This window comes from Entelurus aequoreus, linkage group LG28 (assembly GCF_033978785.1).
Source record: "Entelurus aequoreus isolate RoL-2023_Sb linkage group LG28, RoL_Eaeq_v1.1, whole genome shotgun sequence".
NCBI lineage: Eukaryota > Metazoa > Chordata > Actinopteri > Syngnathiformes > Syngnathidae > Entelurus > Entelurus aequoreus.
In genome coordinates, this window is record NC_084758.1 from 12260368 (window position 1) to 12286269 (window position 25902).

The window sequence follows — 25902 nt, forward strand, 5'->3', positions numbered from 1 at the left end:
ATTTTCTCGTAAAATTATTACTTTTTAATGCAAAACGGCGTCATTTGTCATATAAAATTCTGACTTTTATCACAATATTGCCCTTTTTTTTGGTCTTGTAAAATAGTGACATTGAGTAAAATTCTGACTTTTGTCATCATTTTGCAGAGTAAAATTCAGATTATTATTATAATATTGCCAACATTTTAAAGTTTTCTTAAAAGCAGTCTTTTTCTCACAATGTGTCGACTTTTTTCTTATAAAATTGGGAACAATTTCTCATATTCTTTCTGCTTCTGTAACATTGCAATATTTTATTGTAACATTTTTACTTTTTTTATGTAAAATTATAACTTTTTTACTGCAAAATGGTGACATTTGTCATATCAAATTCTGACTTTTATCACAATATTGCCATTTTTTTGGTTGTTCTTGTAAAATAGTGACATTTTTGGACTAAAATTACGACGTTTGTCATAATTTTGCCGAGTAAAATTCAGATTATTATTATAATATTGCCAACATTTTAAAGTTTTCTTAAAAACAGTCTTTTTTTCACAATGTGTCGACTTTTTCCTTATAAAATTGGGAACAATTTCTCATATTCTTTCTGTTTTTGTAATATTGCAATATTTTACTGTAACATTTTTACTTTTTTATGTAAAATTATTACTTTTTACTGCAAAACGGCAACATTTGTCATATAAAATTCTGACTTTTATCACAATATTGCCATTTTTTTTGTTGTTCTTGTAAAATAGTGACATTGTTTGAGTAAAATTCCAACTTTTGTCATTATTTTACTTGGTAAAAATTATAACTTTTTTACTGCAAAATGGCGACATTTGTCATAAAATTCTGACTATCACAATATTGCCAAATTGTATTCGTTGTTCTTGTAAAATAGTGACATTTTTGGAGTAAAATTCCGATTGTTATTATAATATTGCCAACATTTTAAAGTTTTCTTAAACGCAGTCTTTTTCTCACAATGTGTCGACTTCTTTCTCATAAAATTGGGAACAATTTCTCATATTCTTTCTGCTTCTGTAACATGGCAATATTTTATTGTAACATTTTTTTTACTGCAAAATGGTGACATTTGTCATATCAAATTCTGACTTTTATCACAATATTGCCATTTTTTTGGTTGTTCTTGTAAAATAGTGACATTTTTGGAGTAAAATTACGACTTTTGTCATCATTTTGCCGAGTAAATCAGATTATTATTGTAATATTGCCAACATTTTAAAGTTTTCTTATAAAATTGTGACTTGTCGAGTAAAATTGCGACTCTTTTCATCAAATTGCCAACATTTTAAGCTTTTCTTGTAAAATTGCGACTATTATTGAGTAAAATTCCAACTTTTATCATGATATTGCACAAATGTTCAGTTTTTCTTGTAAAATTTTGACTTGCGTTGAGTAAAATTCCAACTTTTGTCATAATTTTGCCGTGTAAAATTCAGATTATTATTATAATATTGCCAACATTTTAAAGTTTTCTTAAAACCAGTCTTTTTCTCACAATGTGTCGACTTCTTTTTTACAAAATTGGGAACAATTTCTCATATTCTATCTGCTTCTGTAATATTGCAATATTTTACTGTAAAATTGTTACTTTTTTATGTAAAATTATTACTTTTTACTGCAAAACGGTGACATTTGTCGTATAAAATTCGGACTTTTATCACAATATTTACATTTTTTTGGTTGTTCTTGTAAAATAGTGACATTTTTGGAATAAAATTACGACTTTTGTCATAATTTTGCAGAGTAAAATTCCGATTATTATTATAATATTGCCAACATTTTAAAGTTTTCTTAAAAGCAGTCTTTTTCTCACAGTGTGTCGACTTCTTTCTTATAAAATTGGGAACAATTTCTCACATTATTTCTGTTTCTGTAATATTGCAATATTTTATTGTAACATTTTTACTCTATGTAAAATTATTACTTTTTTATTGCAAAATGGTGACATTTGTCATATAAAATTCTGACTTTTATCACAATATTGCCATTTTTTTGGTTGTTCTTGTAAAATAGTCACATTTTTTGAGTAAAATTACGACTTTTGTCATAATTTTGCCGAGTAAAATTCAGATTATTATTATAATATTGCCAACATTTTAAAGTTTTCTTAAAAGCAGTCTTTTTCTCACAATGTGTCGACTTTTTTCTTATAAAATTGGGAACAATTTCTCATATTCTTTCTGCTTCTGTAACATTGCAATATTTTCTCGTAAAATGATTACTTTTTAATGCAAAACGGCTTCATTTGTCATATCAAATTCTGACTTTTATCACAATATTGCCATTTTTTTGGTTGTTCTTGTAAAATAGTGACATTTTTGGAGTAAAATTACGACGTTTGTCATAATTTTGCCGAGTAAAATTCAGATTATTATTATAATATTGCCAACATTTTAAAGTTTTCTTAAAAACAGTCTTTTTTTTCACAATGTGTCGACTTTTTCCTTATAAAATTGGGAACAATTACTCATATTCTTTCTGTTTTTGTAATATTGCAATATTTTACTGTAACATTTTTACTTTTTTATGTAAAATTATTACTTTTTACTGCAAAACGGCAACATTTGTCATATAAAATTCTGACTTTTATCACAATTTTGCCATTTTTTTTGTTGTTCTTGTAAAATAGTGACATTGTTTGAGTAAAATTCCGACTTTTGTCATAATTTTACTTGGTAAAAATTATAACTTTTTTACTGCAAAATGGCGACATTTCTCATAAAATTCTGACTATCACAATATTGCCAAATTTTATTCGTTGTTCTTGTAAAATAGTGACATTTTTGGAGTAAAATTCAGATTGTTATTATAATATTGCAAACATTTTAAAGTTTTCTTAAAAGCAGTCTTTTTCTCACAATGTGTTGACATCTCTCTCATAAAATTGGGAACAATTTCTCATATTCTTTCTGCTTCTGTAACATTGCAATATTTTATTGTAACATTTTTACTTTTTTATGTAAAATTATAACTTTTTTACTGAAAAATGGTGACATTTGTCATATCAAATTCTGACTTTTATCACAATATTGCCATTTTTTTGGTTGTTCTTGTAAAATAGTGACATTTTTGGAGTAAAATTACGACTTTTGTCATCATTTTGCCGAGTAAATCAGATTATTATTGTAATATTGCCAACATTTTAAAGTTTTCTTATAAAATTGTGACTTTTGTCGAGTACAATTGCGACTCTTTTCATCAAATTGCCAACATTTTAAGCTTTTCTTGTAAAATTGCGACTATTATTGAGTACAATTCCAACTTTTATCATGATATTGCACAAATGTTCAGCTTTTCTTGTAAAATTTTGACTTGCGTTGAGTAAAATTCCAACTTTTGTCATAATTTTGCCGAGTAAAATTCAGATTATTATTATAATATTGCCAACATTTTAAAGTTTTCTTAAAAGCAGTCTTTTTCTCACAATGTGTCGACTTATTTTTTACAAAATTGGGAACAATTTCTCATATTCTTTCTGCTTCTGTAACATTGCAATATTTTATTGTAACATTTTTACTTTTTTATGTAAAATTATAACTTTTTTACTGCAAAATGGTGACATTTGTCATATCAATATTGCAATATTTTACTGTAAAATGTTTACTTTTTTATGTAAAATTATTACTTTTTACTGCAAAACGGTGACATTTGTCGTATAAAATTCGGACTTTTATCACAATATTTACATTTTTTTGGTTGTTCTTCTAAAATAGTGACATTTTTGGAATAAAATCACAACTTTTGTCATAATTTTGCAGAGTAAAATTCAGATTATTATTATAATATTGCCAACATTTTAAAGTTTTCTTAAAAGCAGTCTTTTTCTCACAATGTGTCGACTTCTTTCTTATAAAATTGGGAACATTTTCTCATATTCTTTCTGCTTCTGTAACATTGCAATATTTTCAATTTAAACGGCTTCATTTGTCATATAAAATTCTGACTTTTATCACAATATTGCCATTTCTTTGGTTGTTCTTGTAAAATGGTGAAATTTTTGGAGTAAAATTCTGACTTTTGTCATAATTTTGCCAAGTAAAATTCTGATTATTGTTATAATATTGCCAACATTTTAAAGTTGTATTAAAAGCAGTCTTTTTCTCACAATATGTCAACTTTTTTCTTATAAAATTGGGAAATAATTTCTCATATCGTTTGTATCTTTAATATTGCAATAGTTTATTGTAACATTTTTACTTTTTTATGTAAAATTATTACTTTTTTACTGCAAAATGGTGACATTTGTCATATAAAATTTTTTTGATTGTTCTTGTAAAATAGTGACATTTTTTGAGTAAAATTACGACTTTTGTCATAATTTTACAGAGTAAATCAGATTATTATTGTAATATTGCCAACATTTTAAAGTTTTCTTATAAAATTGTGACTTTTGTCGAGTAAAATTGCGACTCTTTTCATAAAATTGCCAACATTTTAAGCTTTTCTTGTAAAATTGCGACTATTATTGAGTAAAATTCCAACTTTTATCATAATATTGCACAAATGTTCCGTTTTTCTTGTAAAATTTTGACTTGCGTTGAGTAAAATGACGACTTTTATTATAATACTGCCAACATTCTAAGTTTTTCTTGTGAAATTGTGACCACGACAAGCTTTTTTTTATATTGGCATAGTATGTGTATATTATTAATGTTGTAAATATAAATCTTTATATTTCTAGAAAGGGTAATCCTAAAGAGGTAGGCATTTTTTGGAGGTCTCAAGAAGGTAACAAATACAATAATGTGTGTGTGTGTGTGCATTCAAGTTGTGTTATTGACGGACTTTGAGCCAAAATGGCAACAAGTATCAACTAAAATAAACATGTCTTTGATTAGTAAACAAACATACAAAAAAACAACAACAACAACATGTGTTTAAAAACATCTTTACAGATTTCCTGCAAAATATGGTAAGGATTTGAGTGTAATAATGATGTGAATAGTAAGAAGAATAATAAGGCATAGAATTGCTTAAGCTACATACGTTTTGGTGTATGTATGGACCCCAGGATGCAGAGACAACAGGCAAGTGCAGAAAAGAAGCCCTCGTTACTATGGAAACGCAGGTATCACAAAAGCTGGGAAGTGCACAAATAGAAAACAGGCGTATAAAGCGCAGAGGTGCAATGCAAAATGATTCAGTCCCGAAAGGCATCCTGATTGGCAACCATGGAGAGGTGACAAATGGAGGTCAACCGGAAGTGGAACACATTTGTTTAAAGCGCTAGGATGCTTACATTAGCATGTATCAAGTACCAAAATATGACTAAGTGTATACCTACAAAACTAGCTAAAAAAAAAACTAGCATACTAACGTTAGCATGTATCAAGTACCAAAATATGACCGAGTGTATACCTACAAAATTAGCTAAAAAAAACCTAGCATACTAATGTTAGCATGTATCAAGTACCAAAATATGACTGAGTGTATACCTACAAAATTAGCTAAAATAAAAACACAGCATACTAAAGTTAGCATGTATCAAGTACCAAAATATGACTGAGTGTATACCTACAAAACTAGCTAAAAAAAACCAAGCATACTACTGTTAGCATGTATCAAGTACCAAAATATGACTGAGTGTATACCTACAAAACTAGCTAAAAAAAACCAAGCATACTACTGTTAGCATGTATCAAGTACCAACATATGACTGAGTGTATACCTACAAAACTAGCTAAAAAAAAACCTAGCATACTAACATTAGCATGCATCAAGTACCAAAATATGTGTATATCTACAAAACTAGCTAAAAAAAACCAAACATACTAATGTTAGCATGTATCAAGTACCAAAATATGACTGAGTGTATACCTACAAAAATAGCTAGAAAAAACAGTATACTAACGTTAGCATGTATCAAGTACCAAAATATGACTAAATTTATACCTACAAAACTAGCTAACAAAAAACAACCTAGCATGTATCAAGTACCAAAATATGACTTAGTGTATACCTACAAAATTAGCACAAAAAAAAACAGCATACTAACGTTAGCATGTATCAAGTACCAAAATATGACTGAGTGTATACCTACAAAATTAGCTAAAATAAAAACCCAGCATACTACTGTTAGCATGTATCAAGTACCAAAATTCGACTGAGTGTATACCTACAAAACTAGCTAAAAAAAAACCCTAGCATACTAAAACATTAGCATGTATCAAGAACCAAAATATGTGTATACCTACAAAACTAGCTAAAAAATAAACCTAGCATACTAATGTTAGCATGTATCAAGTACCAAAATATGACTGAGTGTATACCTACAAAACTAGCTAAAAAAAACAAGCATACTACTGTTAGCATGTATCAAGTACCAAAATATGACTGAGTGTATACCTACAAAAATAGCTAAAAAAAAAACAGTATACTAACGTTAGCATGTTTCAAGTACCAAAATATGACTGAGTGTATACCTATAAAACTAGCTTAAAAAAATTGCATACTAACGTTAGCATGTATCAAGTACCAAAATATGACTAAATGTATACCTACAAAACTAGGTAAAAAAAACAAAACCTAGCATACTAACGTTAGCATGTATCAAGTACCAAAATTTGACTGAGTGTATACTTACAAAATTAGCACAAAAAAAAAAAAAACAGCATACTAACGTTAGCATGTATCAAGTACCAAAATATGACTGAGTGTATACATACAACATTAGCTAAAAAAAGCTAGCATACTAATGTTAGCATGTACCAAGTACCAACATATGACTGAGTGTATACCTACAAAACTAGCTAAAAAAAAACTAGCATACTAACATTAGCATGTATCAAGTACCAAAATATGTGTATATCTACAAAACTAGCTAAAAAAAACCCAACATACTAATGTTAGCATGTATCAAGTACCAAAATATGACTGAGTGTATACCTACAAAAATAGCTAAAAAAAAAAACTAAACAGCATACTAACGTTAGCATGTATCAAGTACCAAAATATGACTGAGTGTATACCTACAAAAATAGCTAAAAAAAAAACAAAACAGCATACTAACGTTAGCATGTATCAAGTACCAAAATATGACTGAGTGTATACCTACAAAACTAGCTAAACAAAACCTAGCATACTAACATTAGCATGTATCAAGTACCAAAATATGTGTATATCTACAAAACTAGCTAAAAAAAACCCCAACATACTAATGTTAGCATGTATCAAGTACCAAAATATGACTGAGTGTATACCTACAAAACTAGCTAAAAAAAAACTAGCATACTAACGTTAGCATGTATCAAGTACCAAAATATGACTGAATTTATACCTACAAAATTAGCTAAAAAAACCTAGCATACTAATGTTAGCATGTATCAAGTACCAAAATATGACTGAGTGTATACCTACAAAATTAGCTAAAATAAAAACACAGTATACTAAAGTTAGCATGTATCAAGTACCAAAATATGACTGAGTGTATACCTACAAAACTAGCTAAAAAAAACCAAGCATACTACTGTTAGCATGTATCAAGTACCAAAATTCGACTGAGTGTATACCTACAAAACTAGCTAAAAAAAAAACCTAGGATACTAACATTAGCATGTATCAAGAACCAAAATATGACTGAGTGTATACCTACAAAACTAGCTAAAAAAAACAAGCATACTACTGTTAGCATGTATCAAGTACCAAAATATGACTGAGTGTATACCTACAAAAATAGCTAAAAAAAAAAAACAGTATACTAACGTTAGCATGTATCAAGTACCAAAATATGACTGAGTGTATACCTATAAAACTAGCTAAAAAAAAAAATTGCATACTAACGTTAGCATGTATCAGGTACCAAAATATGAATAAATGTATACCTACAAAACTAGCTAAAAAAAAAAAAAAACTAGCATACTAACGTTAGCATGTATCAAGTACCAAAATATGACTGAGTGTATACTTACAAAATTAGCACAAAAAAAAACCCAGCATACTAACGTTAGCATGTATCAAGTACCAAAATATGACTGAGTGTATACATACAACATTAGCTAAAAAAAACCTAGCATACTTATGTTAGCATATACCAAGTACCAAAATATGACTGAGTGTATACCTACAAAACTAGCTATAAAAAAAACCTAGCATACTAACATTAGCATGTATCAAGTACCAAAATATGTGTATATCTACAAAACTAGCTAAAAAAACAACCAACATACTAATGTTAGCATGTATCAAGTACCAAAATATGACTGAGTGTATACCTACAAAAATAGCTAAAAAAAAAACAAACAGCATACTAACGTTAGCATGTATCAAGTACCAAAATATGACTGAGTGTATACCTACAAAACTAGCTAAAAAAAATATAAGGTATGTTCTCTACCTAGGAAGTAGCTTTTGCCATTAAGCTCAATGTGTTATGTTGCGCCCTATAAAGTGTTTATACTGTAAGTGTGACATTCATCTTACTTGTAGTTTTCATTACCAAACTTGAAGGTGTTGAAGTTGCCATGCAAAATTGCAAATGCTAATTGTAGCAATCCTGTGTGAATTAGCACCAAGCTAGCACACTTTAAAAGGGTGAAGCCTCAAATGGACGTAAAAAGACTCAAACTGCAGTTGTTTGCACGTGTCCCAATACTTTTGTCCATGGTTTTTGAGTGGATTTGTCATTTTGGAGCAAAGTCCTTCCGCATGTTCGTATGAAGGTGACAAGTGAGGTCATCGGGTCGTGTCGGCCTTGACCCTTCGTGACCCGGGTGTTAGAAATGACCTTTGACCTCTGAGTGACGAGTGTTGTTTGTGTGTGAAGAGCGCGCTGAACCAGAGCATGAGGTTCCTGGAGAGGACGGCCTCCGACCTGCCGGTGAGTTCAAGGACACACTTTAAGAAATTGAGAAAAACATGCAATCAATTTTTTTTTAATTATAATAATAAAAAAAACAACTAAAAAAAATTTAAAAGAAAATAAATGTAATCTGTTTTTTGATAAGAAAAATCTAATAAAAATATATATTTAAAAAAAATAAAAATATATATATTTTTTAATATATTTTATATATGTATTTTTTTCAAAAAGAAATGCAATCAATTTTTTAAAAAGAAAATCTAATAAAAATGTTTTTTTAAAGAAGAAAAGGAATCTATTTTTGTATAAATTGTATTTTTGTATTTTTTCAAAAAGAAATGCAATCTATTTTTTAATAACAAAAATCTAATAAAAATATTTTTTTTAAAGAAAAAAAAGGAATACATTTTTTGTATGGTTTTTATTTATTTTTGTATTTATTCAAAAAGACATGCAATCTATTTTAAGAAAAAAAAAAATAAAAACATTAAATAAAACTTTAAAAAAAGAAAAAAAGAAATGCAATCTATTATTAATAAGAAAAATCCATTACAAAATATATTTTTTAAAGAAAAAGGAATCTTTTTTAATATTGTTTATTTATGTATTAAAAAAAAAAGAAAGTAATTTGTTTTAATAAGAAAAATCTAATTTAAAAAAATTTAAAAGAAGAAATGGAATTTATGTTTTTAAATGTATTTTTTTTCCAAAAGACATGCAATCTCTCTCTCTCTCTCTCTCTCTCTCTCTCTATATATATATATATATATATATATATATATATATATATATATATATATATATATATATATATATATTTATTTAATTTTTCACAGACATGCAATCAAAAAATCCCCCCCAAATTTTTTTTAAAAGAACAAAATAAATCTTTTTTTTTCAAAAAGACATGCAATCTATTTAAAAAAATAGAAATAAAAAAGATGAAAACTTATTTTTTTTAAAGAAATGCAATTTATTTTTTTAATAAGAAAATAAAAAAAGCATTTAAAGAAAAAAAATGAATACATTTTTTAAATATGTTTTATTTATTTATTTTTTCAAAAAGAAATGCAATCTATTTTAATAAGAAAAATCTAGTAAGAATATATTTTTAAAAGAAGAAAAGGAAAATATTTGTTGTATATTTTTTATTTATGTATTTATTTATTCAAAAAGACATGCAATCTATTTTAAGAAAAATAATAATAAAAAAAACATTAAATACAACTTTTAAAAAAGAAAAGAAATGCAATCTATTTTTAATAACAAAAACCCATTAAAAATATTTTTTTAAAGAAAAAAGGAATCTATATTTTTTATTTATGTATTTAAAAGAAAAAGTAATTTGTTTTAATAAGAAAGTCTAATTTAAGAAAATGTAAAATAATAAAAGGAATCTATTTTTTAAAATGTATTTTTTTTTGCAAAAAGACATGCAATCTATTTTTTAATAACAAAAATCAAATAAAAATATTTTTAAAAGAAGAAAATGTTTTTTTTTCCCAAAAAGACATGCAATCTATTTAAAAAAATAAAAATAAAAAACATGGAAATACATTTTTTTTTAAAGAAATGCAATAAAAAATGTTAATAAGAAAAATACAAAAAAAAACATTTAAAGAAAAAAAGGAATACATTTTTAAATGTTTTATTTTATTTATTTTTTCAAAAAGAAATGCAATCTATTTTTGATAAGAAAAATCTAATTTAAATTAAAAAAAATAAAAATGAATATTTTTTTAAAATATTTTTTTATTTAATAATTTTTTCAAAAAGGCATGCAATCTATTTTTTAAATAAGAAAAATAAAAAATACTAAAATATATATTTTTCAAAAAGACAAGCAATCGATTTATATATTGTTTTTAAATATATATATTATTTAAAAAAAATTCCCACAAAGACATGCAATCTATTAAATAGGAAATATATATATATATATATATATATATATATATATATATATATATATATATATATATATATATATATATATATATATATATATATATATATATATATATATATAAAATTAATTTTTTTCCACATAGACATGCAATCTAACATTTTCACTACTTGGCAGAACAAAGTGTTAGGTGTGCTCGATGCCGTCGACGCGGCGCAGTATCTCATCTCCCAGAATGCAACACACCTAATTAACCGGGTATGTGCACCACTTGACCACGCCCCCTTTTTTGTTTTGTTTTCACGACTATTCAAATTCACTTCCTTCCTCAGGAAACGGCAAAATACACGGCGGCCATTGTGGGCTACTTCCATCAGTACATCGAGTGGGTCAAGACGTCTGTAAGTGTGCTGTCATTGTGTTGTTGTTGTTGTTGTTGTTGTTTGTCTCATGTGTGTGTTGCCGTCACACAGCTGGCCATGGAGGTGGCGCCCTGCAAGCCCTTCAGCAACATTCTGGACACCATGGAGATCATCACCTGCAGCTTCCTGGTAGACTCCATGGTAACAACACACTTTGACCTTTTCTACTTCCATTGTGTCCTCAGGGAAACAAAGAAATAGATCAAAAGAGCAAATAACTACATTTCTCAGTACCTGAAGTATGATTATCAAGTAGCATTATCACTGGGCATGTTACACATGGAGGAAGAACAAGCAGACTACTACTAATAGAAGAAGAAAACAAAGAAATAGATCAAAAGAGCAAATAACTACACTTCTCAGTACCTGAAGTATGATTATCAAGTAGCATTATCACTGGGCATGTTACACATGGAGGAAGAACAAGCAGGAGCAGACGGAAAGGCATGCTAATTGCTAAGCCTTTTTATCAATCAAAAGAGTTAGAGAGAGTAAGATAATATCAGAATTTCTGTACACATGTGAGGGCGGATCGATACCAAGGGTAGTATCAGTATATGATCGATTATAAAGTCATTAGATATTTTTATCTTCTCAATTTGTTGTTGTTTTGGTTCAACATTCAGGGAAATATTTCCTGGACACAGGAGGACTTTGAGGACCAAAAGTCAAATATTTAAAAGAGTAGTAGAAAGTTATTTTTTACTTTCATTTAGTTATTGTGTGATATCAACTTTTATTTCATCAACAATTGTATGTCATGACATCAAATATGGAAGTAGTTTGAATATCGTATTGCTGTCGTTACACTGTCAATGGCATGTGTTGAAAATGTGAAGAATGCAGTTGATACATGTGATCGTATTGGTATCGACGGATCTCACTCATGGAGAATCGGTATTGTTTCGATGATCTCATTCATGGAGAATCGGTATCAACTGATCTCACTCATCGACAATCGGTGTCAGTGTCTACTGATCTCACTAATGGGTGATTGGTATCGACTGATCCTAACTCACGGGTGATCGGTATTGTATCGACTGATCTCACTCATACATGATCGTGTCAGTATCTACTGATCTCACTAATGGGTGATTGGTATCGACTGATCTCACTCATAGATGATCGGTGTCAGTATCTACTGATCTCACTAATGGGTGATTGGTATCGACTGATCTCACTCACGGGTGATCGGTATTTTATCAAATGATCTCACTCATAGATGATCGGCATCGTTCTCGACTGATCTCACTAATGGACGATCAGTATTGACTAATTTCACTAATGGATGATCGATATCGGCTAATCTCACTAATGGATAGTCGGTATCGACTAATCTCACTAACGGATGATCGGTATTGACTAATCTCATCCATTGATGATCGGTATCAACTGGTATCACTCATGGATGATCATATCGACTGATCTTATTCATGGGTGATCGGTATTGATTGATCTCACTCATGGATGATCGGTATCGACTAATCTCTCTCATTGATGATCGGTATCAACTGATCTTACTCATGGATGATCGTATCAACTGATCTTACTCACGGATGATCTGTATTGTATCGACTGATATCACTCATGAATGATCATATCGGTATCGACTGATCTCACTCATTGATGATCGGTATCAACCGATCAGGTACTTGGAAAAAAACGAAGAAAAAAAAAATCTTGGAATTTTGCCGATGGATCTCATGGATGCTCGGTATCGACTGATATTACTAATGGATGATCGGTATTGACTAGTCTCACTCATTGATGATCGGTATCAACTGATATCACTCATGGATGATCATATCGACTGATCTTATTCATGGATGATCGGTATTGACTGATCTCACTCATGGATGATCAGTATCGACTAATCTCTCTCATTGATGATCGGTATCAACTGATCTTACTCATGGATGATCGTATCAACTGATCTTACTCACGGATGATCGGTATTGTATCGACTGATATCACTCATGAATGATCATATCGGTATCGACTGATCCCACTCATGGATGATCGGTATCGACTGATCTCACTCATTGATGATCGGTATCAACCGATCAGGTACTTAGAAAAAAACGAAGAAAAAAAAAAATCTTGGAATTTTGCCGATGGATCTCATGGATGCTCGGTATCGACTGATATTACTAATGGATGATCGGTATTGACTAGTCTCACTCATTGATGATCGGTATCAACTGATATCACTCATGGATGATCATATCGACTGATCTTATTCATGGATGATCGTATTGACTGATCTCACTCATGGATGATCGGTATCGACTAATCTCTCTCATTGATGATCGGTATCAACTGATCTTACTCATGGACGATCGTATCAACTGATCTTACTCACGGATGATCGGTATTGTATCGACTGATATCACTCATGAATGATCATATCGGTAGCGACTGATCCCACTCATGGATGATCGGTATCGACTGATCTCACTCATTGATGATCGGTATCAACCGATCAGGTACTTAGAAAAAAACGAAGAAAAAAAAAAATCTTGGAATTTTGCCGATGGATCTCATGGATGCTCGGTATCGACTGATATTACTAATGGATGATCGGTATTGACTAGTCTCACTCATTGATGATCGGTATCAACTGATATCACTCATGGATGATCATATCGACTGATCTTATTCATGGATGATCGGTATTGACTGATCTCACTCATGGATGATCGGTATCGACTAATCTCTCTCATTGATGATCGGTATCAACTGATCTTACTCATGGATGATCGTATCAACTGATCTTACTCACGGATGATCGGTATTGTATCGACTGATATCACTCATGAATGATCATATCGGTATCGACTGATCCCACTCATGGATGATCGGTATCGACTGATCTCACTCATTGATGATCGGTATCAACCGATCAGGTACTTAGAAAAAAACGAAGAAAAAAAAAAATCTTGGAATTTTGCCGATGGATCTCATGGATGCTCGGTATCGACTGATATTACTAATGGATGATCGGTATTGACTAGTCTCACTCATTGATGATCGGTATCAACTGATATCACTCATGGATGATCATATCGACTGATCTTATTCATGGATGATCGGTATTGACTGATCTCCCTCATGGATGATCAGTATCGACTAATCTCTCTCATTGATGATCGGTATCAACTGATCTTACTCATGGATGATCGTATCAACTGATCTTACTCACGGATGATCGGTATTGTATCGACTGATATCACTCATGAATGATCATACCGGTATCGACTGATCCCACTCATGGATGATCGGTATCGACTGATCTCACTCATTGATGATCGGTATCAACCGATCAGGTACTTAGAAAAAAACGAAGAAAAAAAAAAAATCTTGGAATTTTGTGGCTGGATCTCATGGATGCTCGGTATCGACTGATATTACTAATGGATGATCGGTATTGACTAGTCTCACTCATTGATGATCGGTATCAACTGATATCACTCATGGATGATCATATCGACTGATCTTATTCATGGATGATCGGTATTGACTGATCTCACTCATGGATGATCGGTATCGACTAATCTCACTCATTGATGATCGGTATCAACTGATCTTACTCATGGATGATCGTATCAACTGATCTTACTCACTGATGATCGGTATTGTATCAACTGATATCACTCATGAATGATCATATCGGTATCGACTGATCCCACTCATGGATGATCGGTATCGACTGATCTCACTCATCGATGATCGTATCAACTGATCTTAGTCACGGATGATCGGTATCGACTGATCTCACTCATGGATGATCATATCGTATCGACTGATCCCACTCATGGATGATCGGTATCGACTGATCTCACTCATGGATGATCGGTATCGACTAATCTCACTCAAGGATGCTCGGTATCGACTGATCTTACTCATGGATGATCAGTAATGTATCGTCAGATCTCACTCATGGATGATCGGTATCGACTGATCTCACTCATGGATGATCAGTATCGACTGATCTCACTCATTGATGATCGGTATCAACTGATTTTACTCATTGATGATCGTATCAACTGATCTTACTCACGGATTGTATCGACTGATATCACTCATGAATGATCATATCGGTATTGACTGATCCCACTCATGGATGATCGGTATCGACTAATCTCACTCATGGATGATCGGTATCGACTAATCTCACTCAAGGATGCTCTGTATCGACTGATCTTACTCATGGATGATCAGTAATGTATCGTCAGATCTCACTCATGGATGATTGGTATCGACTGATCTCACTCATGGATGATCAGTGTCGACTGATCTCATTCATTGATGATCGGTATCAACTGATTTTACTCATGGATGATCGTATCAACTGATCTTACTCACGGATGATCGGTATTGTATCGACTGATATCACTCATGGATGATCAGTATTGACTGATCTCACTAATGGATGATCGGTATCGACTAATCTCACTAATGGATGATCGTATCGATTCATTTCACTCAAGGATGCTCGGTATCGACTGATCTTACTCATGGATGATCAGTAATGTATTGTCTGATCTCACTCATGGATGATCATATCGGTATCGACTGATCCCACTCATGGATGATTGGTATCGACTGATTTCACTCATGGATGATCAGTATCAACTGATCTCACTCATTGATGATCGGTATCAACTTATCTCACTTATCGCCAATAGGTGTCAGTATCGACTGATCTCACTCACGGTTGAACGGTATTGTATCGACTGATCTCACTCATAGATTAGGTTATCAGTATTGACCGATCTTACTAATGCGTGATCGGTATCGACTGATCCACAGTGTTTTAGCTACTTCTAAATCACTAGTCCTGGTCTCCATGGTGACAAATAAAGTACAATTATCACTGGAGGACGAGTGATAGCTAAACATGCTTCACTACACACCGTAGGAGGATACAATAGCTCACCGGCGTCCCAATGTAAACATCCACTGTAATGATACCAAGTACAATAGCGTATCTAGTCGATACTACGATGATTACATCGATATTTTTTAGCGTCACAAAATCTTTTTTCCTTTTTTAAAAATTCATATTATGTTTATAAAGTCAGTAAATACGTCCCTGGACAAATGAGGACTTTGAATATGACCAATGTATGATCCTGGAACTACTTGGTATCGGATCGATACCTAAATGAGTGGTATCATCCAAAACGAATGTCAAGTATCAAAGAAGAGAAGAATAAGTGATTATTACATTTGAACAGAAGTGTAGATAGAACATGTTAAAACAGAAAATAAGCAGATATTAACAGTAAATGACCAAGTGGATTAATAATATTTTTTACAGTTTGTCCTTATAGTGTAGACAAAATAATAGGTGTATAAATGACACAGCAGACTAATTAGGAGTCTTTGTTTGTTTACTTACTACTAAAAGACAAGTGGTCTAGTATTTTATTGAAGGACTAAATGACAATAATAAACATATGTTTCATGCACACTAAGATGTTTTGTTACTAATAAAGACAATAATGACATTTTTGTGTGGTCCCTTTTATTTAGAAAAGTATCGAAATACATTTTGGTACCGGTACCAATACCAACATATTTGTATGGAGACAACACTACTCTCCAGTATAATAAAGGCATGTTGTCATGTGGCTTCTGTGGCTGTAAATGAGTTTGGTTGCCGTGGTTACTGTACACCAGGGGTCACCAACGCGGTGCCCGTAAGGACCAGATGAGTAGCCCGCTGGCCTGTTCTAAAAATAGCTCAAATAGCAGCACTTACCAGTGAGCTGCCTCTATTTTTTAAATGTGATTTATTTACTAGCAAGCTGGTCTCGCTTTGCCCGACATTTTTAATTCTAAGAGAGACAAAACTCAAATAGAATTTGAAAATCCAAGAAAATATTTTAAAGACTTGGTCTTCACTCGTTTAAATAAATTCATTTATTTTTTTTACGTTGCTTCTTATAACTTTCAGAAAGACAATTTTAGAGAAAAAATACAACCTTAAAAATGATTTTAAGATTTTTAAACAAATGATTTTAAGATTTTTACCTTTTAAATTCCTTCCTCTTCTTTCCTGACAATTTAAATCAATGCTCAAGTAATTTTTTTAAATTTTTTATTGTAAAGAATAATACATACATTTTAATTTAATTGTTCATTTTAGCTTCTGTTTTTTCGACAAAAAATATTGGTGAAATATTTCTTCAAACTTATTATGATTAAAATTCAAAAAAATTATTCTGGCAAATCTAGAAAATCTGTAGAATCAAATTTAAATCTTACTTCAAAGTCTTTTGAATTTCTTGTAAAATTTTAGTTCTGGAAAATCTAGAAGAAATAATGATTTGTCTTTGTTAGAAATATAGCTTGGTCCAATTGGTTATATATTCTAACAAAGTGCAGATTGGATTTTAACCTATTTAAAACATGTCATCAAAATTCTAAAATTAATCTTAATCAGGAAAAATGACTAATGATGTTCCATAAATTCTTTTTTAAATTTTTTCAAAAAGATCCGAATTAGCTAGTTTTTCTCTTCTTTTTTTCGGTTGGATTTTTAATTTTAACTATGTTTCAAAATTTAATTTTCATTTTTTTTCGTGTTTTCTCCTCTTTTAAGCCGTTCAATTAAGTGTTTTTTTCATCATTTATTCTCTACAAAAAACCTTCCGTAAAAAGAAAAAAAATGTACGACGGAATGACAGACAGAAATACCCATTTTTTTATATTAATAGATGTATTTATTTAGCCATTCTTATTTACTTACATGCAACTTACAAATGACAATATACTGTATATATATATATATATATATATATATATATATATATATATATATATATATATATATATATATATATATATATATATATATATATATATATATATATATATATATATATATATATATATATAAACACTTCAAATGTAAAGTGTTTTTTGTGTTTAATATAAATGAACTCTTTCTTTTTTCTTTTCTTTTTCATGTTTATTTCGAATATGTAGACAACACAAAAACAAACAAATTTTGCAAAAAAAAACAAAAAAGCCATTCAAGAATGAATAACAAAAACAATAATAATAATAGTAATAATAAAAAGCAAAAAGAAACAAGAAATGAAAATAAACATTAATGTAAACATATCCGAAAAGGAGTGAGAAGAAGTAAAAACTTATGTACTCCCACCCCTCTTATTACTTACTGTATGTTTAATAATAATAATAATAATAATAATAGTATATAAAAATGTTATGTTGTATAAATACATATACATATATAAGTATGTACATATATATATATCTACAACATACATTTAACAAGTAACTATGAATGTGACACACCAGCGTGTATACATAGTATACATATACATACACATACAAACCTACTGACTCTTAGTGCAGTTCACTATATCCTGTGAACAATATATTTTTGTACATTCTTTTAAAAGTTGTATATTCTTTTATCATCATCTCCTGCAATAATATAACTTTATTCCTATAATATTTTGACTTTATTCTTGCAATAATATAACTGTATTCCTATAATATTTTAACTTTATTCCTGCAATAATATAACTTTATTCCTATATTTTGACTTTATTCCTGTAATATTATAACTTTATTCCTGTAATATTATAACTTTATTCCTACAATATTTTGACTTTTTTCTTGCAATAATATAACTGTATTCCTATAATATTTTAACTTTATTCCTGCAATAATATAACGTTATTCCTATATTTTGACTTTATTCCTGTAATATTATAACTTTATTCCTGTATATTTTTATAGTATTAATCATCATCTCCATGCAATAAAGTTGTATATTTTTATAGTATTCTTTCTTTCTTTCTTTCTTTCTTATGAACTCAATATGAACTCTGACCTAGTATAGTTCATATTGATATTTATCTGTTTCTATATATTTATCTGTTTCTATATATATTTATTGTGAGAAATCATTAAGATGTTTCCACAAAGATAAATATCATTAATTATTAATAACAACATAGAGTTAAAGGTAAATTGAGCAAATTGGCTATTTCTGGCAATTTATTGAAGTGTGTATCAAACTGGTAGCCCTTCGCATTAATCAGTACCCAAGAAGTAGCTCTTGGTTTCAAAAAGGTTGCTGTACACGGTTATTGCTGTTGTTGTGAGGGACCAAAGGTGTTGTTGTTGTTGTTTGCAGAACGTGTTCTGGATGGGTCTGGGCTGCAGCACCCTCCTCCTCATCCCCAGCATCATCCTGGCCGTCAAGCTGGCCAAGTTCTACCGCAGGATGGACACGGAGGACGTTTACGACGAGTGAGTTGGACGCACCGCGCTCGCGCATCCTTCCTCCACTTTGAACTGCGTTCTTCTCTTGTTGCCGTGGTAACCCTTTTCCTGTTCTTTTTGTAGTTCCTCTGTTTCTGGGACTTGGCATTTTACTTTGTGATAACCATTCCTACTATTTCCATCCTCTTCATCCTTTTTCCGTTTTTTTTTTTCCCCGTCTGCTTGGGCTCTCTTCTCGGGCCACGCACTCTCTGCACTTTACAAAGACTCTGGCTTGTGTGTTAGTGGGCATGAGGCTACTTCCCGCTGTGTTTCAGGAACTTCCATTGCTTGCAGACGTTCGTCACTTCATCGCAACGTTGTTTACTTCTTGGTGCTCGCGGCTGAAAAGTGTCCCTTAACTCTCCATGAAGGGCTCTTGAGAAGCACATGCTTGTAAATAATAGTACATCAACATGTGACATCATCCGTCATGTTTTGTTTTGTTTGTTTGCAATCTTTTGTTCCCCAGTATGGAAAGTGGTAATAATGGTTATCATAGCGAGCCCTCACACGCCACCCTTAACCCTCCCATGGCCAGGTAAACACTTTTGCATTCTTTTCGTCCTCCTGCACACTGCATTGTGCGGGGAATGGTGGTGGTGCATGCACACACACACACACACACACACACACACACACACACACGTGCGTATGGGAATAAACCAACAATGTTTACTTTCACTGTTTAAGTATTATAAAAACCCCGTTTCCATATGAGTTGGGAAATTGTGTTAAATGTGAATAAAAAGAGAATACAATGATTTGCAAATCCTTTTCAACCCATATTCAATTGAATAGACTGCAAAGACAAGATATTTCATGTTCACACTGAGAAACGTTGTTTTTTGCAAATAATCATGAATGTAGTATTTAATAGCAGCAACACATGGCCTTTCCTTTTAACAACACTCAGTAAAGGTTTGGGAACTGAGGAGACACATTTTTGAAGTGGAATTCTTTCCCATTCTTGCTTGATGTTCAGCTTAAGTTGTTCAACAGTCTCCCTTCTCATATTTTAGGCTTCATATTGCAGCACACATTTTCAATGGGAGACAGGTCTGGACTACAGGCAGGCCAGTCTAGTAGCTTGGCATCGTCTTGTTATCTTATAACAATGTTTATGTTATGTTATATATGTTAGTTATTATAACTTTATTCCTGTAATAATATAACTTTATTCCTACAATATTTTGACTTTATTCTTGCAATATTATAACTGTATTCCTATAATATTTTAACTTTATTCCTGCAATAATATAACTTTATTCCTTTAATATTTTAACTTTATTCCTGCAATAATATAACTTTATTCCTATAATATTTTGACTTTATTCTTGCAATAATATAACTGTATTACTATAATATTTTAACTTTATTCCTGGAATAATATAACTTTATTCCTATATTTTGACTTTATTCCTGTAATATTATAACTTTATTCCTGTAATATTATAACTTTATTCCTACAATATTTTGACTTTATTCTTGCAATAATATAACTGTATTCCTATAATATTTTAACTTTATTCCTGCAATAATATAACTTTATTACTATAATATTTTGACTTTATTCTTGCAATAATATAACTGTATTCCTATAATATTTTAACTTTATTCCTGCAATAATATAACTTTATTCCTATATTTTGACTTTATTCCTGTAATATTATAACTTTATTCCTGTAATATTATAACTTTATTCCTACAATATTTTGACTTTTATCTTGCAATAATATAACTGTATTCCTATAATATTTAAACTTTATTCCTGCAATAATAAAACTTTATTCCTATAATATTATAACTTTATTTTTGCAATAATATAACTGTATTCCTATAATATTTTAACTTTATTCCTGTAATATTATACTTTTATTACTGTAATATTATAACTTTATTCCTACAATATTTTGACTTTTTTTTGCAATAATAAAACTGTATTCCTTTAATATTTTAACTTTATTCCTGCAATAATATAACTTTATTCCTATAATATTTTGACTTTATTTTTGCAATAATATAACTGTATTCCTATAATATTTTAACTTTATTCCTGCAATAATATAACTTTATTCCTATAACATTTTGACTTTATTCTTGCAATAATATAACTGTATTCCTATAATATTTTAACTTTATTCCTGCAATAATATAACTTTATTCCTATAATATTTTGACTTTATTATTGCAATAATATAACTGTATTCCGATAATATTTTAACTTTATTCCTGCAATAATATAACTTTATTCCTTTAATATTTTAACTTTATTCCTGCAATAATATAACTTTATTCCTATAATATTTTGACTTTATTCTTGCAATATTATAACTGTATTCCTATAATATTTTAACTTTATTCCTGCAATAATATAACTTTATTCCTATAATATTTTGACTTTATTCTTGCAATAATATAACTGTATTCCTATGATATTTTCACTTTATTCCTGCAATAATATAACTGTATTCCTATAATATTTTGACTTTATTCTTGCAAAATATAACTGTATTCCTATAATATTTTAACTTTATTTCTGCAATTATATAATTGTATTCCTATATTTTGACTTTATTCCTGTAATATTGTAACTTTATTCCTGTAATATTATAACTTTATTCCTACAATATTTTAACTTTATTCCTGCAATAATATAACTTTATTCCTATAATATTTTGACTTTATTATTGCAATAATATAACTGTATTCCTATAATATTTTAACTTTATTCCTGCAATAATATAACTTTATTCCTATAATATTTTGACTTTATTCTTGCAATAATATAACTGTATTCCTATGATATTTTAACTTTATTCCTGCAATAATATAACTTTATTCCTATATTTTGACTTTATTCCTGTAATATTATAACTTTATTCCTGCAATAATATAACTGTATTCCTATAATATTTTAACTTTATTCCTGCAATAATATAATTTTATTCCTATAATATTTTGACTTTATTCTTGCAATAATATAACTGTATTCCTATAATATTTTGACTTTATTCTTGCAATAATATAACTATTCCTATAATATTTTAACTTTATTCCTGCAATAATATAATTGTATTCCTATAATATTTTGACTTTATTCTTGCAATAATATAACTGTATTCCTATAATATTTTGACTTTATTCCTGCAATAATATAACTGTATTCCTATAATATTTTGACTTTATTCTTGCAATAATATAACTGTATTCCTATAATATGTTAACTTTATTCCTGCAATAATATAACTTTATTCCTATAATATTTTGACTTTATTCTTGCAATAATATAACTGTATTCCTATAATATTTTAACTTTATTCCTGCAATAATATAACTTTATTCCTATAATATTTTGACTTTATTCTTGCAATAATATAACTGTATTCCTATAATATTTTAACTTTATTCCTGCAATAATATAACTTTATTTCTATATTTTGACTTTATTCCTGTAATATTATAACTTTATTCCTACAATATTTTGACTTTATTCTTGTAATAATATAACTGTATTCCTATAATATTTTAACTTTATTCCTGCAATAATATCACTTTATTCCTACAATATTTTGACTTTATTCTTGTAATAATATAACTGTATTCCTATAATATTTTAACTTTATTCCTGCAATAATATAACTTTATTTCTATATTTTGACTTTATTCCTGTAAAATTATAACTTTATTCCTACAATATTTTGACTTTATTCTTGTAATAATATAACTGTATCCCTATAATATTTTAACTTTATTCCTGCAATAATATAACTTTATTCCTGTAATATTATAACTTTATTCCTATAATATTTTGACTTTATTCCTGCAATAATATAACTGTATTCCTATAATATTTTGACTTTATTCTTGCAATAATATAACTGTATTCCTATAATATGTTAACTTTATTCCTGCAATAATATAACTTCATTCCTATAATATTTTGACTTTATTCTTGCAATAATATAACTGTATTCCTATAATATTTTAACTTTATTCCTGCAATAATATAACTTTATTCCTCTAATATTTTGACTTTATTCTTGCAATAATATAACTGTATTCCTATAATATTTTGACTTTATTCCTGCAGTAATATAACTGTATTCCTATAATATTTTGACTTTATTCTTGCAATAATATAACTGTATTCTTATAATATGTTAACTTTATTCCTGCAATAATATAACTTTATTCCTATAATATTTTGACTTTATTCTTGCAATAATATAACTGTATTCCTATAATATTTTAACTTTATTCTTGCAATAATATAACTGTATTCCTATAATATTTTAACTTTATTCCTGCAATAATATAACTGTATTCCTATAATATTTTAACTTTATTCTTGCAATAATATAACTGTATTCCTATAATATTTTAACTTTATTCCTGCAATAATATAACTTTATTTCTATATTTTGACTTTATTCCTGTAATATTATAACTTTATTCCTACAATATTTTGACTTTATTCTTGCAATAATATAACTGTATTCCTATAATATTTTAACTTTATTCCTGCAATAATATAACTTTATTTCTATATTTTGACTTTATTCCTGTAATATTATAACTTTATTCCTACAATATTTTGACTTTATTCTTGTAATAATATAACTGTATTCCTATAATATTTTAACTTTATTCCTGCAATAATATCACTTTATTCCTACAATATTTTGACTTACTTCTTGCAATAATATAACTGTATTCCTATAATATTTTAACTTTATTCCTGCAATAATATAACTTTATTTCTATATTTTGACTTTATTCCTGTAATATTATAACTTTATTCCTATAATATTTTGACTTTATTCTTGCAATAATATAACTGTATTCCTATAATATGTTAACTTTATTCCTGCAATAATATAACTTTATTCCTATAATATTTTGACTTTATTCTTGCAATAATATAACTGTATTCCTATAATATTTTAACTTTATTCCTGCAATAATATAACTTTATTCCTATAATATTTTGACTTTATTCTTGCAATAATATAACTGTATTCCTATAATATTTTAACTTTATTCCTGCAATAATATTACTTTATTACTATAATATTTTGACTTTATTCTTGCAATAATATAGCTGTATTCCTATAATATTTTAACTTTATTCCTGCAATAATATAACTTTATTCTTATATTTTGACTTTATTCCTGTAATATTATAACTTTATTCCTGTAATATTATAACTTTATTCCTACAATATTTTGACTTTATTCTTGCAATATTATAACTGTATTCCTATAATATTTTAACTTTATTCCTGCAATAATATTACTTTAATACTATAATATGTTGACTTTATTCTTGCAATAATATAACTGTATTCCTATAATATTTTAACTTTATTCCTGCAATAATATAACTTTATTCCTATATTTTGACTTTATTCCTGTAATATTATAACTTTATTCCTGCAATAATATAACTGTATTCCTATAATATTTTAACTTTATTCCTGCAATAATATAACTTTATTCCTATAATATTTTGACTTTATTCTTGCAATAATATAACTGTATTCCTATAATATTTTAACTTTATTCCTGCAATAATATAACTTTATTCTTATATTTTGACTTTATTCCTGTAATATTATAACTTTATTCCTGTAATATTATAACGTTATTCCTACAATATTTTGACTTTATTCTATCAATATTATAACTGTATTCCTATAATATTTAAACTTTTTTTCTGCAATAATATTACTTTATTACTATAATATTTTGACTTTATTCTTGCAATAATATAACTGTATTCCTATAATATTTTAACTTTATTCCTGCAATAATATAACTTCATTTCTATATTTAGACTTTATTCCTGTAATATTATAACTTTATTCCTACAATATTTTGATTTTATTCTTGCAATAATATAACTGTATTCCTATAATATTTTAACTTTATTCCTGCAATAATATAACTTTATTCCTACAATATTTTGACTTTATTCTTGCAATAATATAACTGTATTCCTATAATATTTCAACTTTATTCCTGCAATAATATCACTTTATTCCTACAATATTTTGACTTAATTCTTGCAATAATATCACAGGGGCGTCCATGGTAACGTTGCTTGGATGGCAACATATGTTGCTCCAAAAGCTGTATGTACCTTTCAGCATTAATGGTGCCTTCACAGATGTGTAAGTTACCCATGTCTTGCACAAAATATTCTTATAATATTTTGACATGAAGGCATGCTGCCTTTTACACTTTGACCCTAGAACAATCCGGATGGTTCTTTTTTATTTTCACTGCTCAGTGGCCTAGTGGTTAGAGTGTCCGCCCTGAGATAAGTAGGTTGTGAGTTCAAACCCCGGCCGAGTCATACCAAAGACTGTAAAAATGGGAGCCATTACCTCCTGCTTGGCACTCGGCATCAAGGCTTGGAATTGGGGGTTAAATCACCAAAAATGATTCCC

At 28.9% G+C, this 25902-nt stretch overlaps 1 protein-coding gene across 9 annotated transcripts in view; it reads left to right on the forward strand.

Moving 5' to 3' along the window:
* prom1a (prominin 1a) overlaps nucleotides 1-25902 on the forward strand; it is a 366218-nt gene that overhangs the window by 312698 nt on the left and 27618 nt on the right. For 3 of the 9 annotated variants that reach the window (XM_062039974.1, XM_062039976.1, XM_062039975.1), the window contains 6 exons: nucleotides 8774-8827; nucleotides 10893-10973; nucleotides 11048-11116; nucleotides 11189-11278; nucleotides 19320-19435; nucleotides 19920-19988. In XM_062039974.1, coding sequence (XP_061895958.1) covers nucleotides 8774-8827; nucleotides 10893-10973; nucleotides 11048-11116; nucleotides 11189-11278; nucleotides 19320-19435; nucleotides 19920-19988 — 479 coding nt within the window. The other 6 variants (XR_009824913.1, XR_009824912.1, XM_062039977.1 and 3 more) reach the window with 4 other exon arrangements.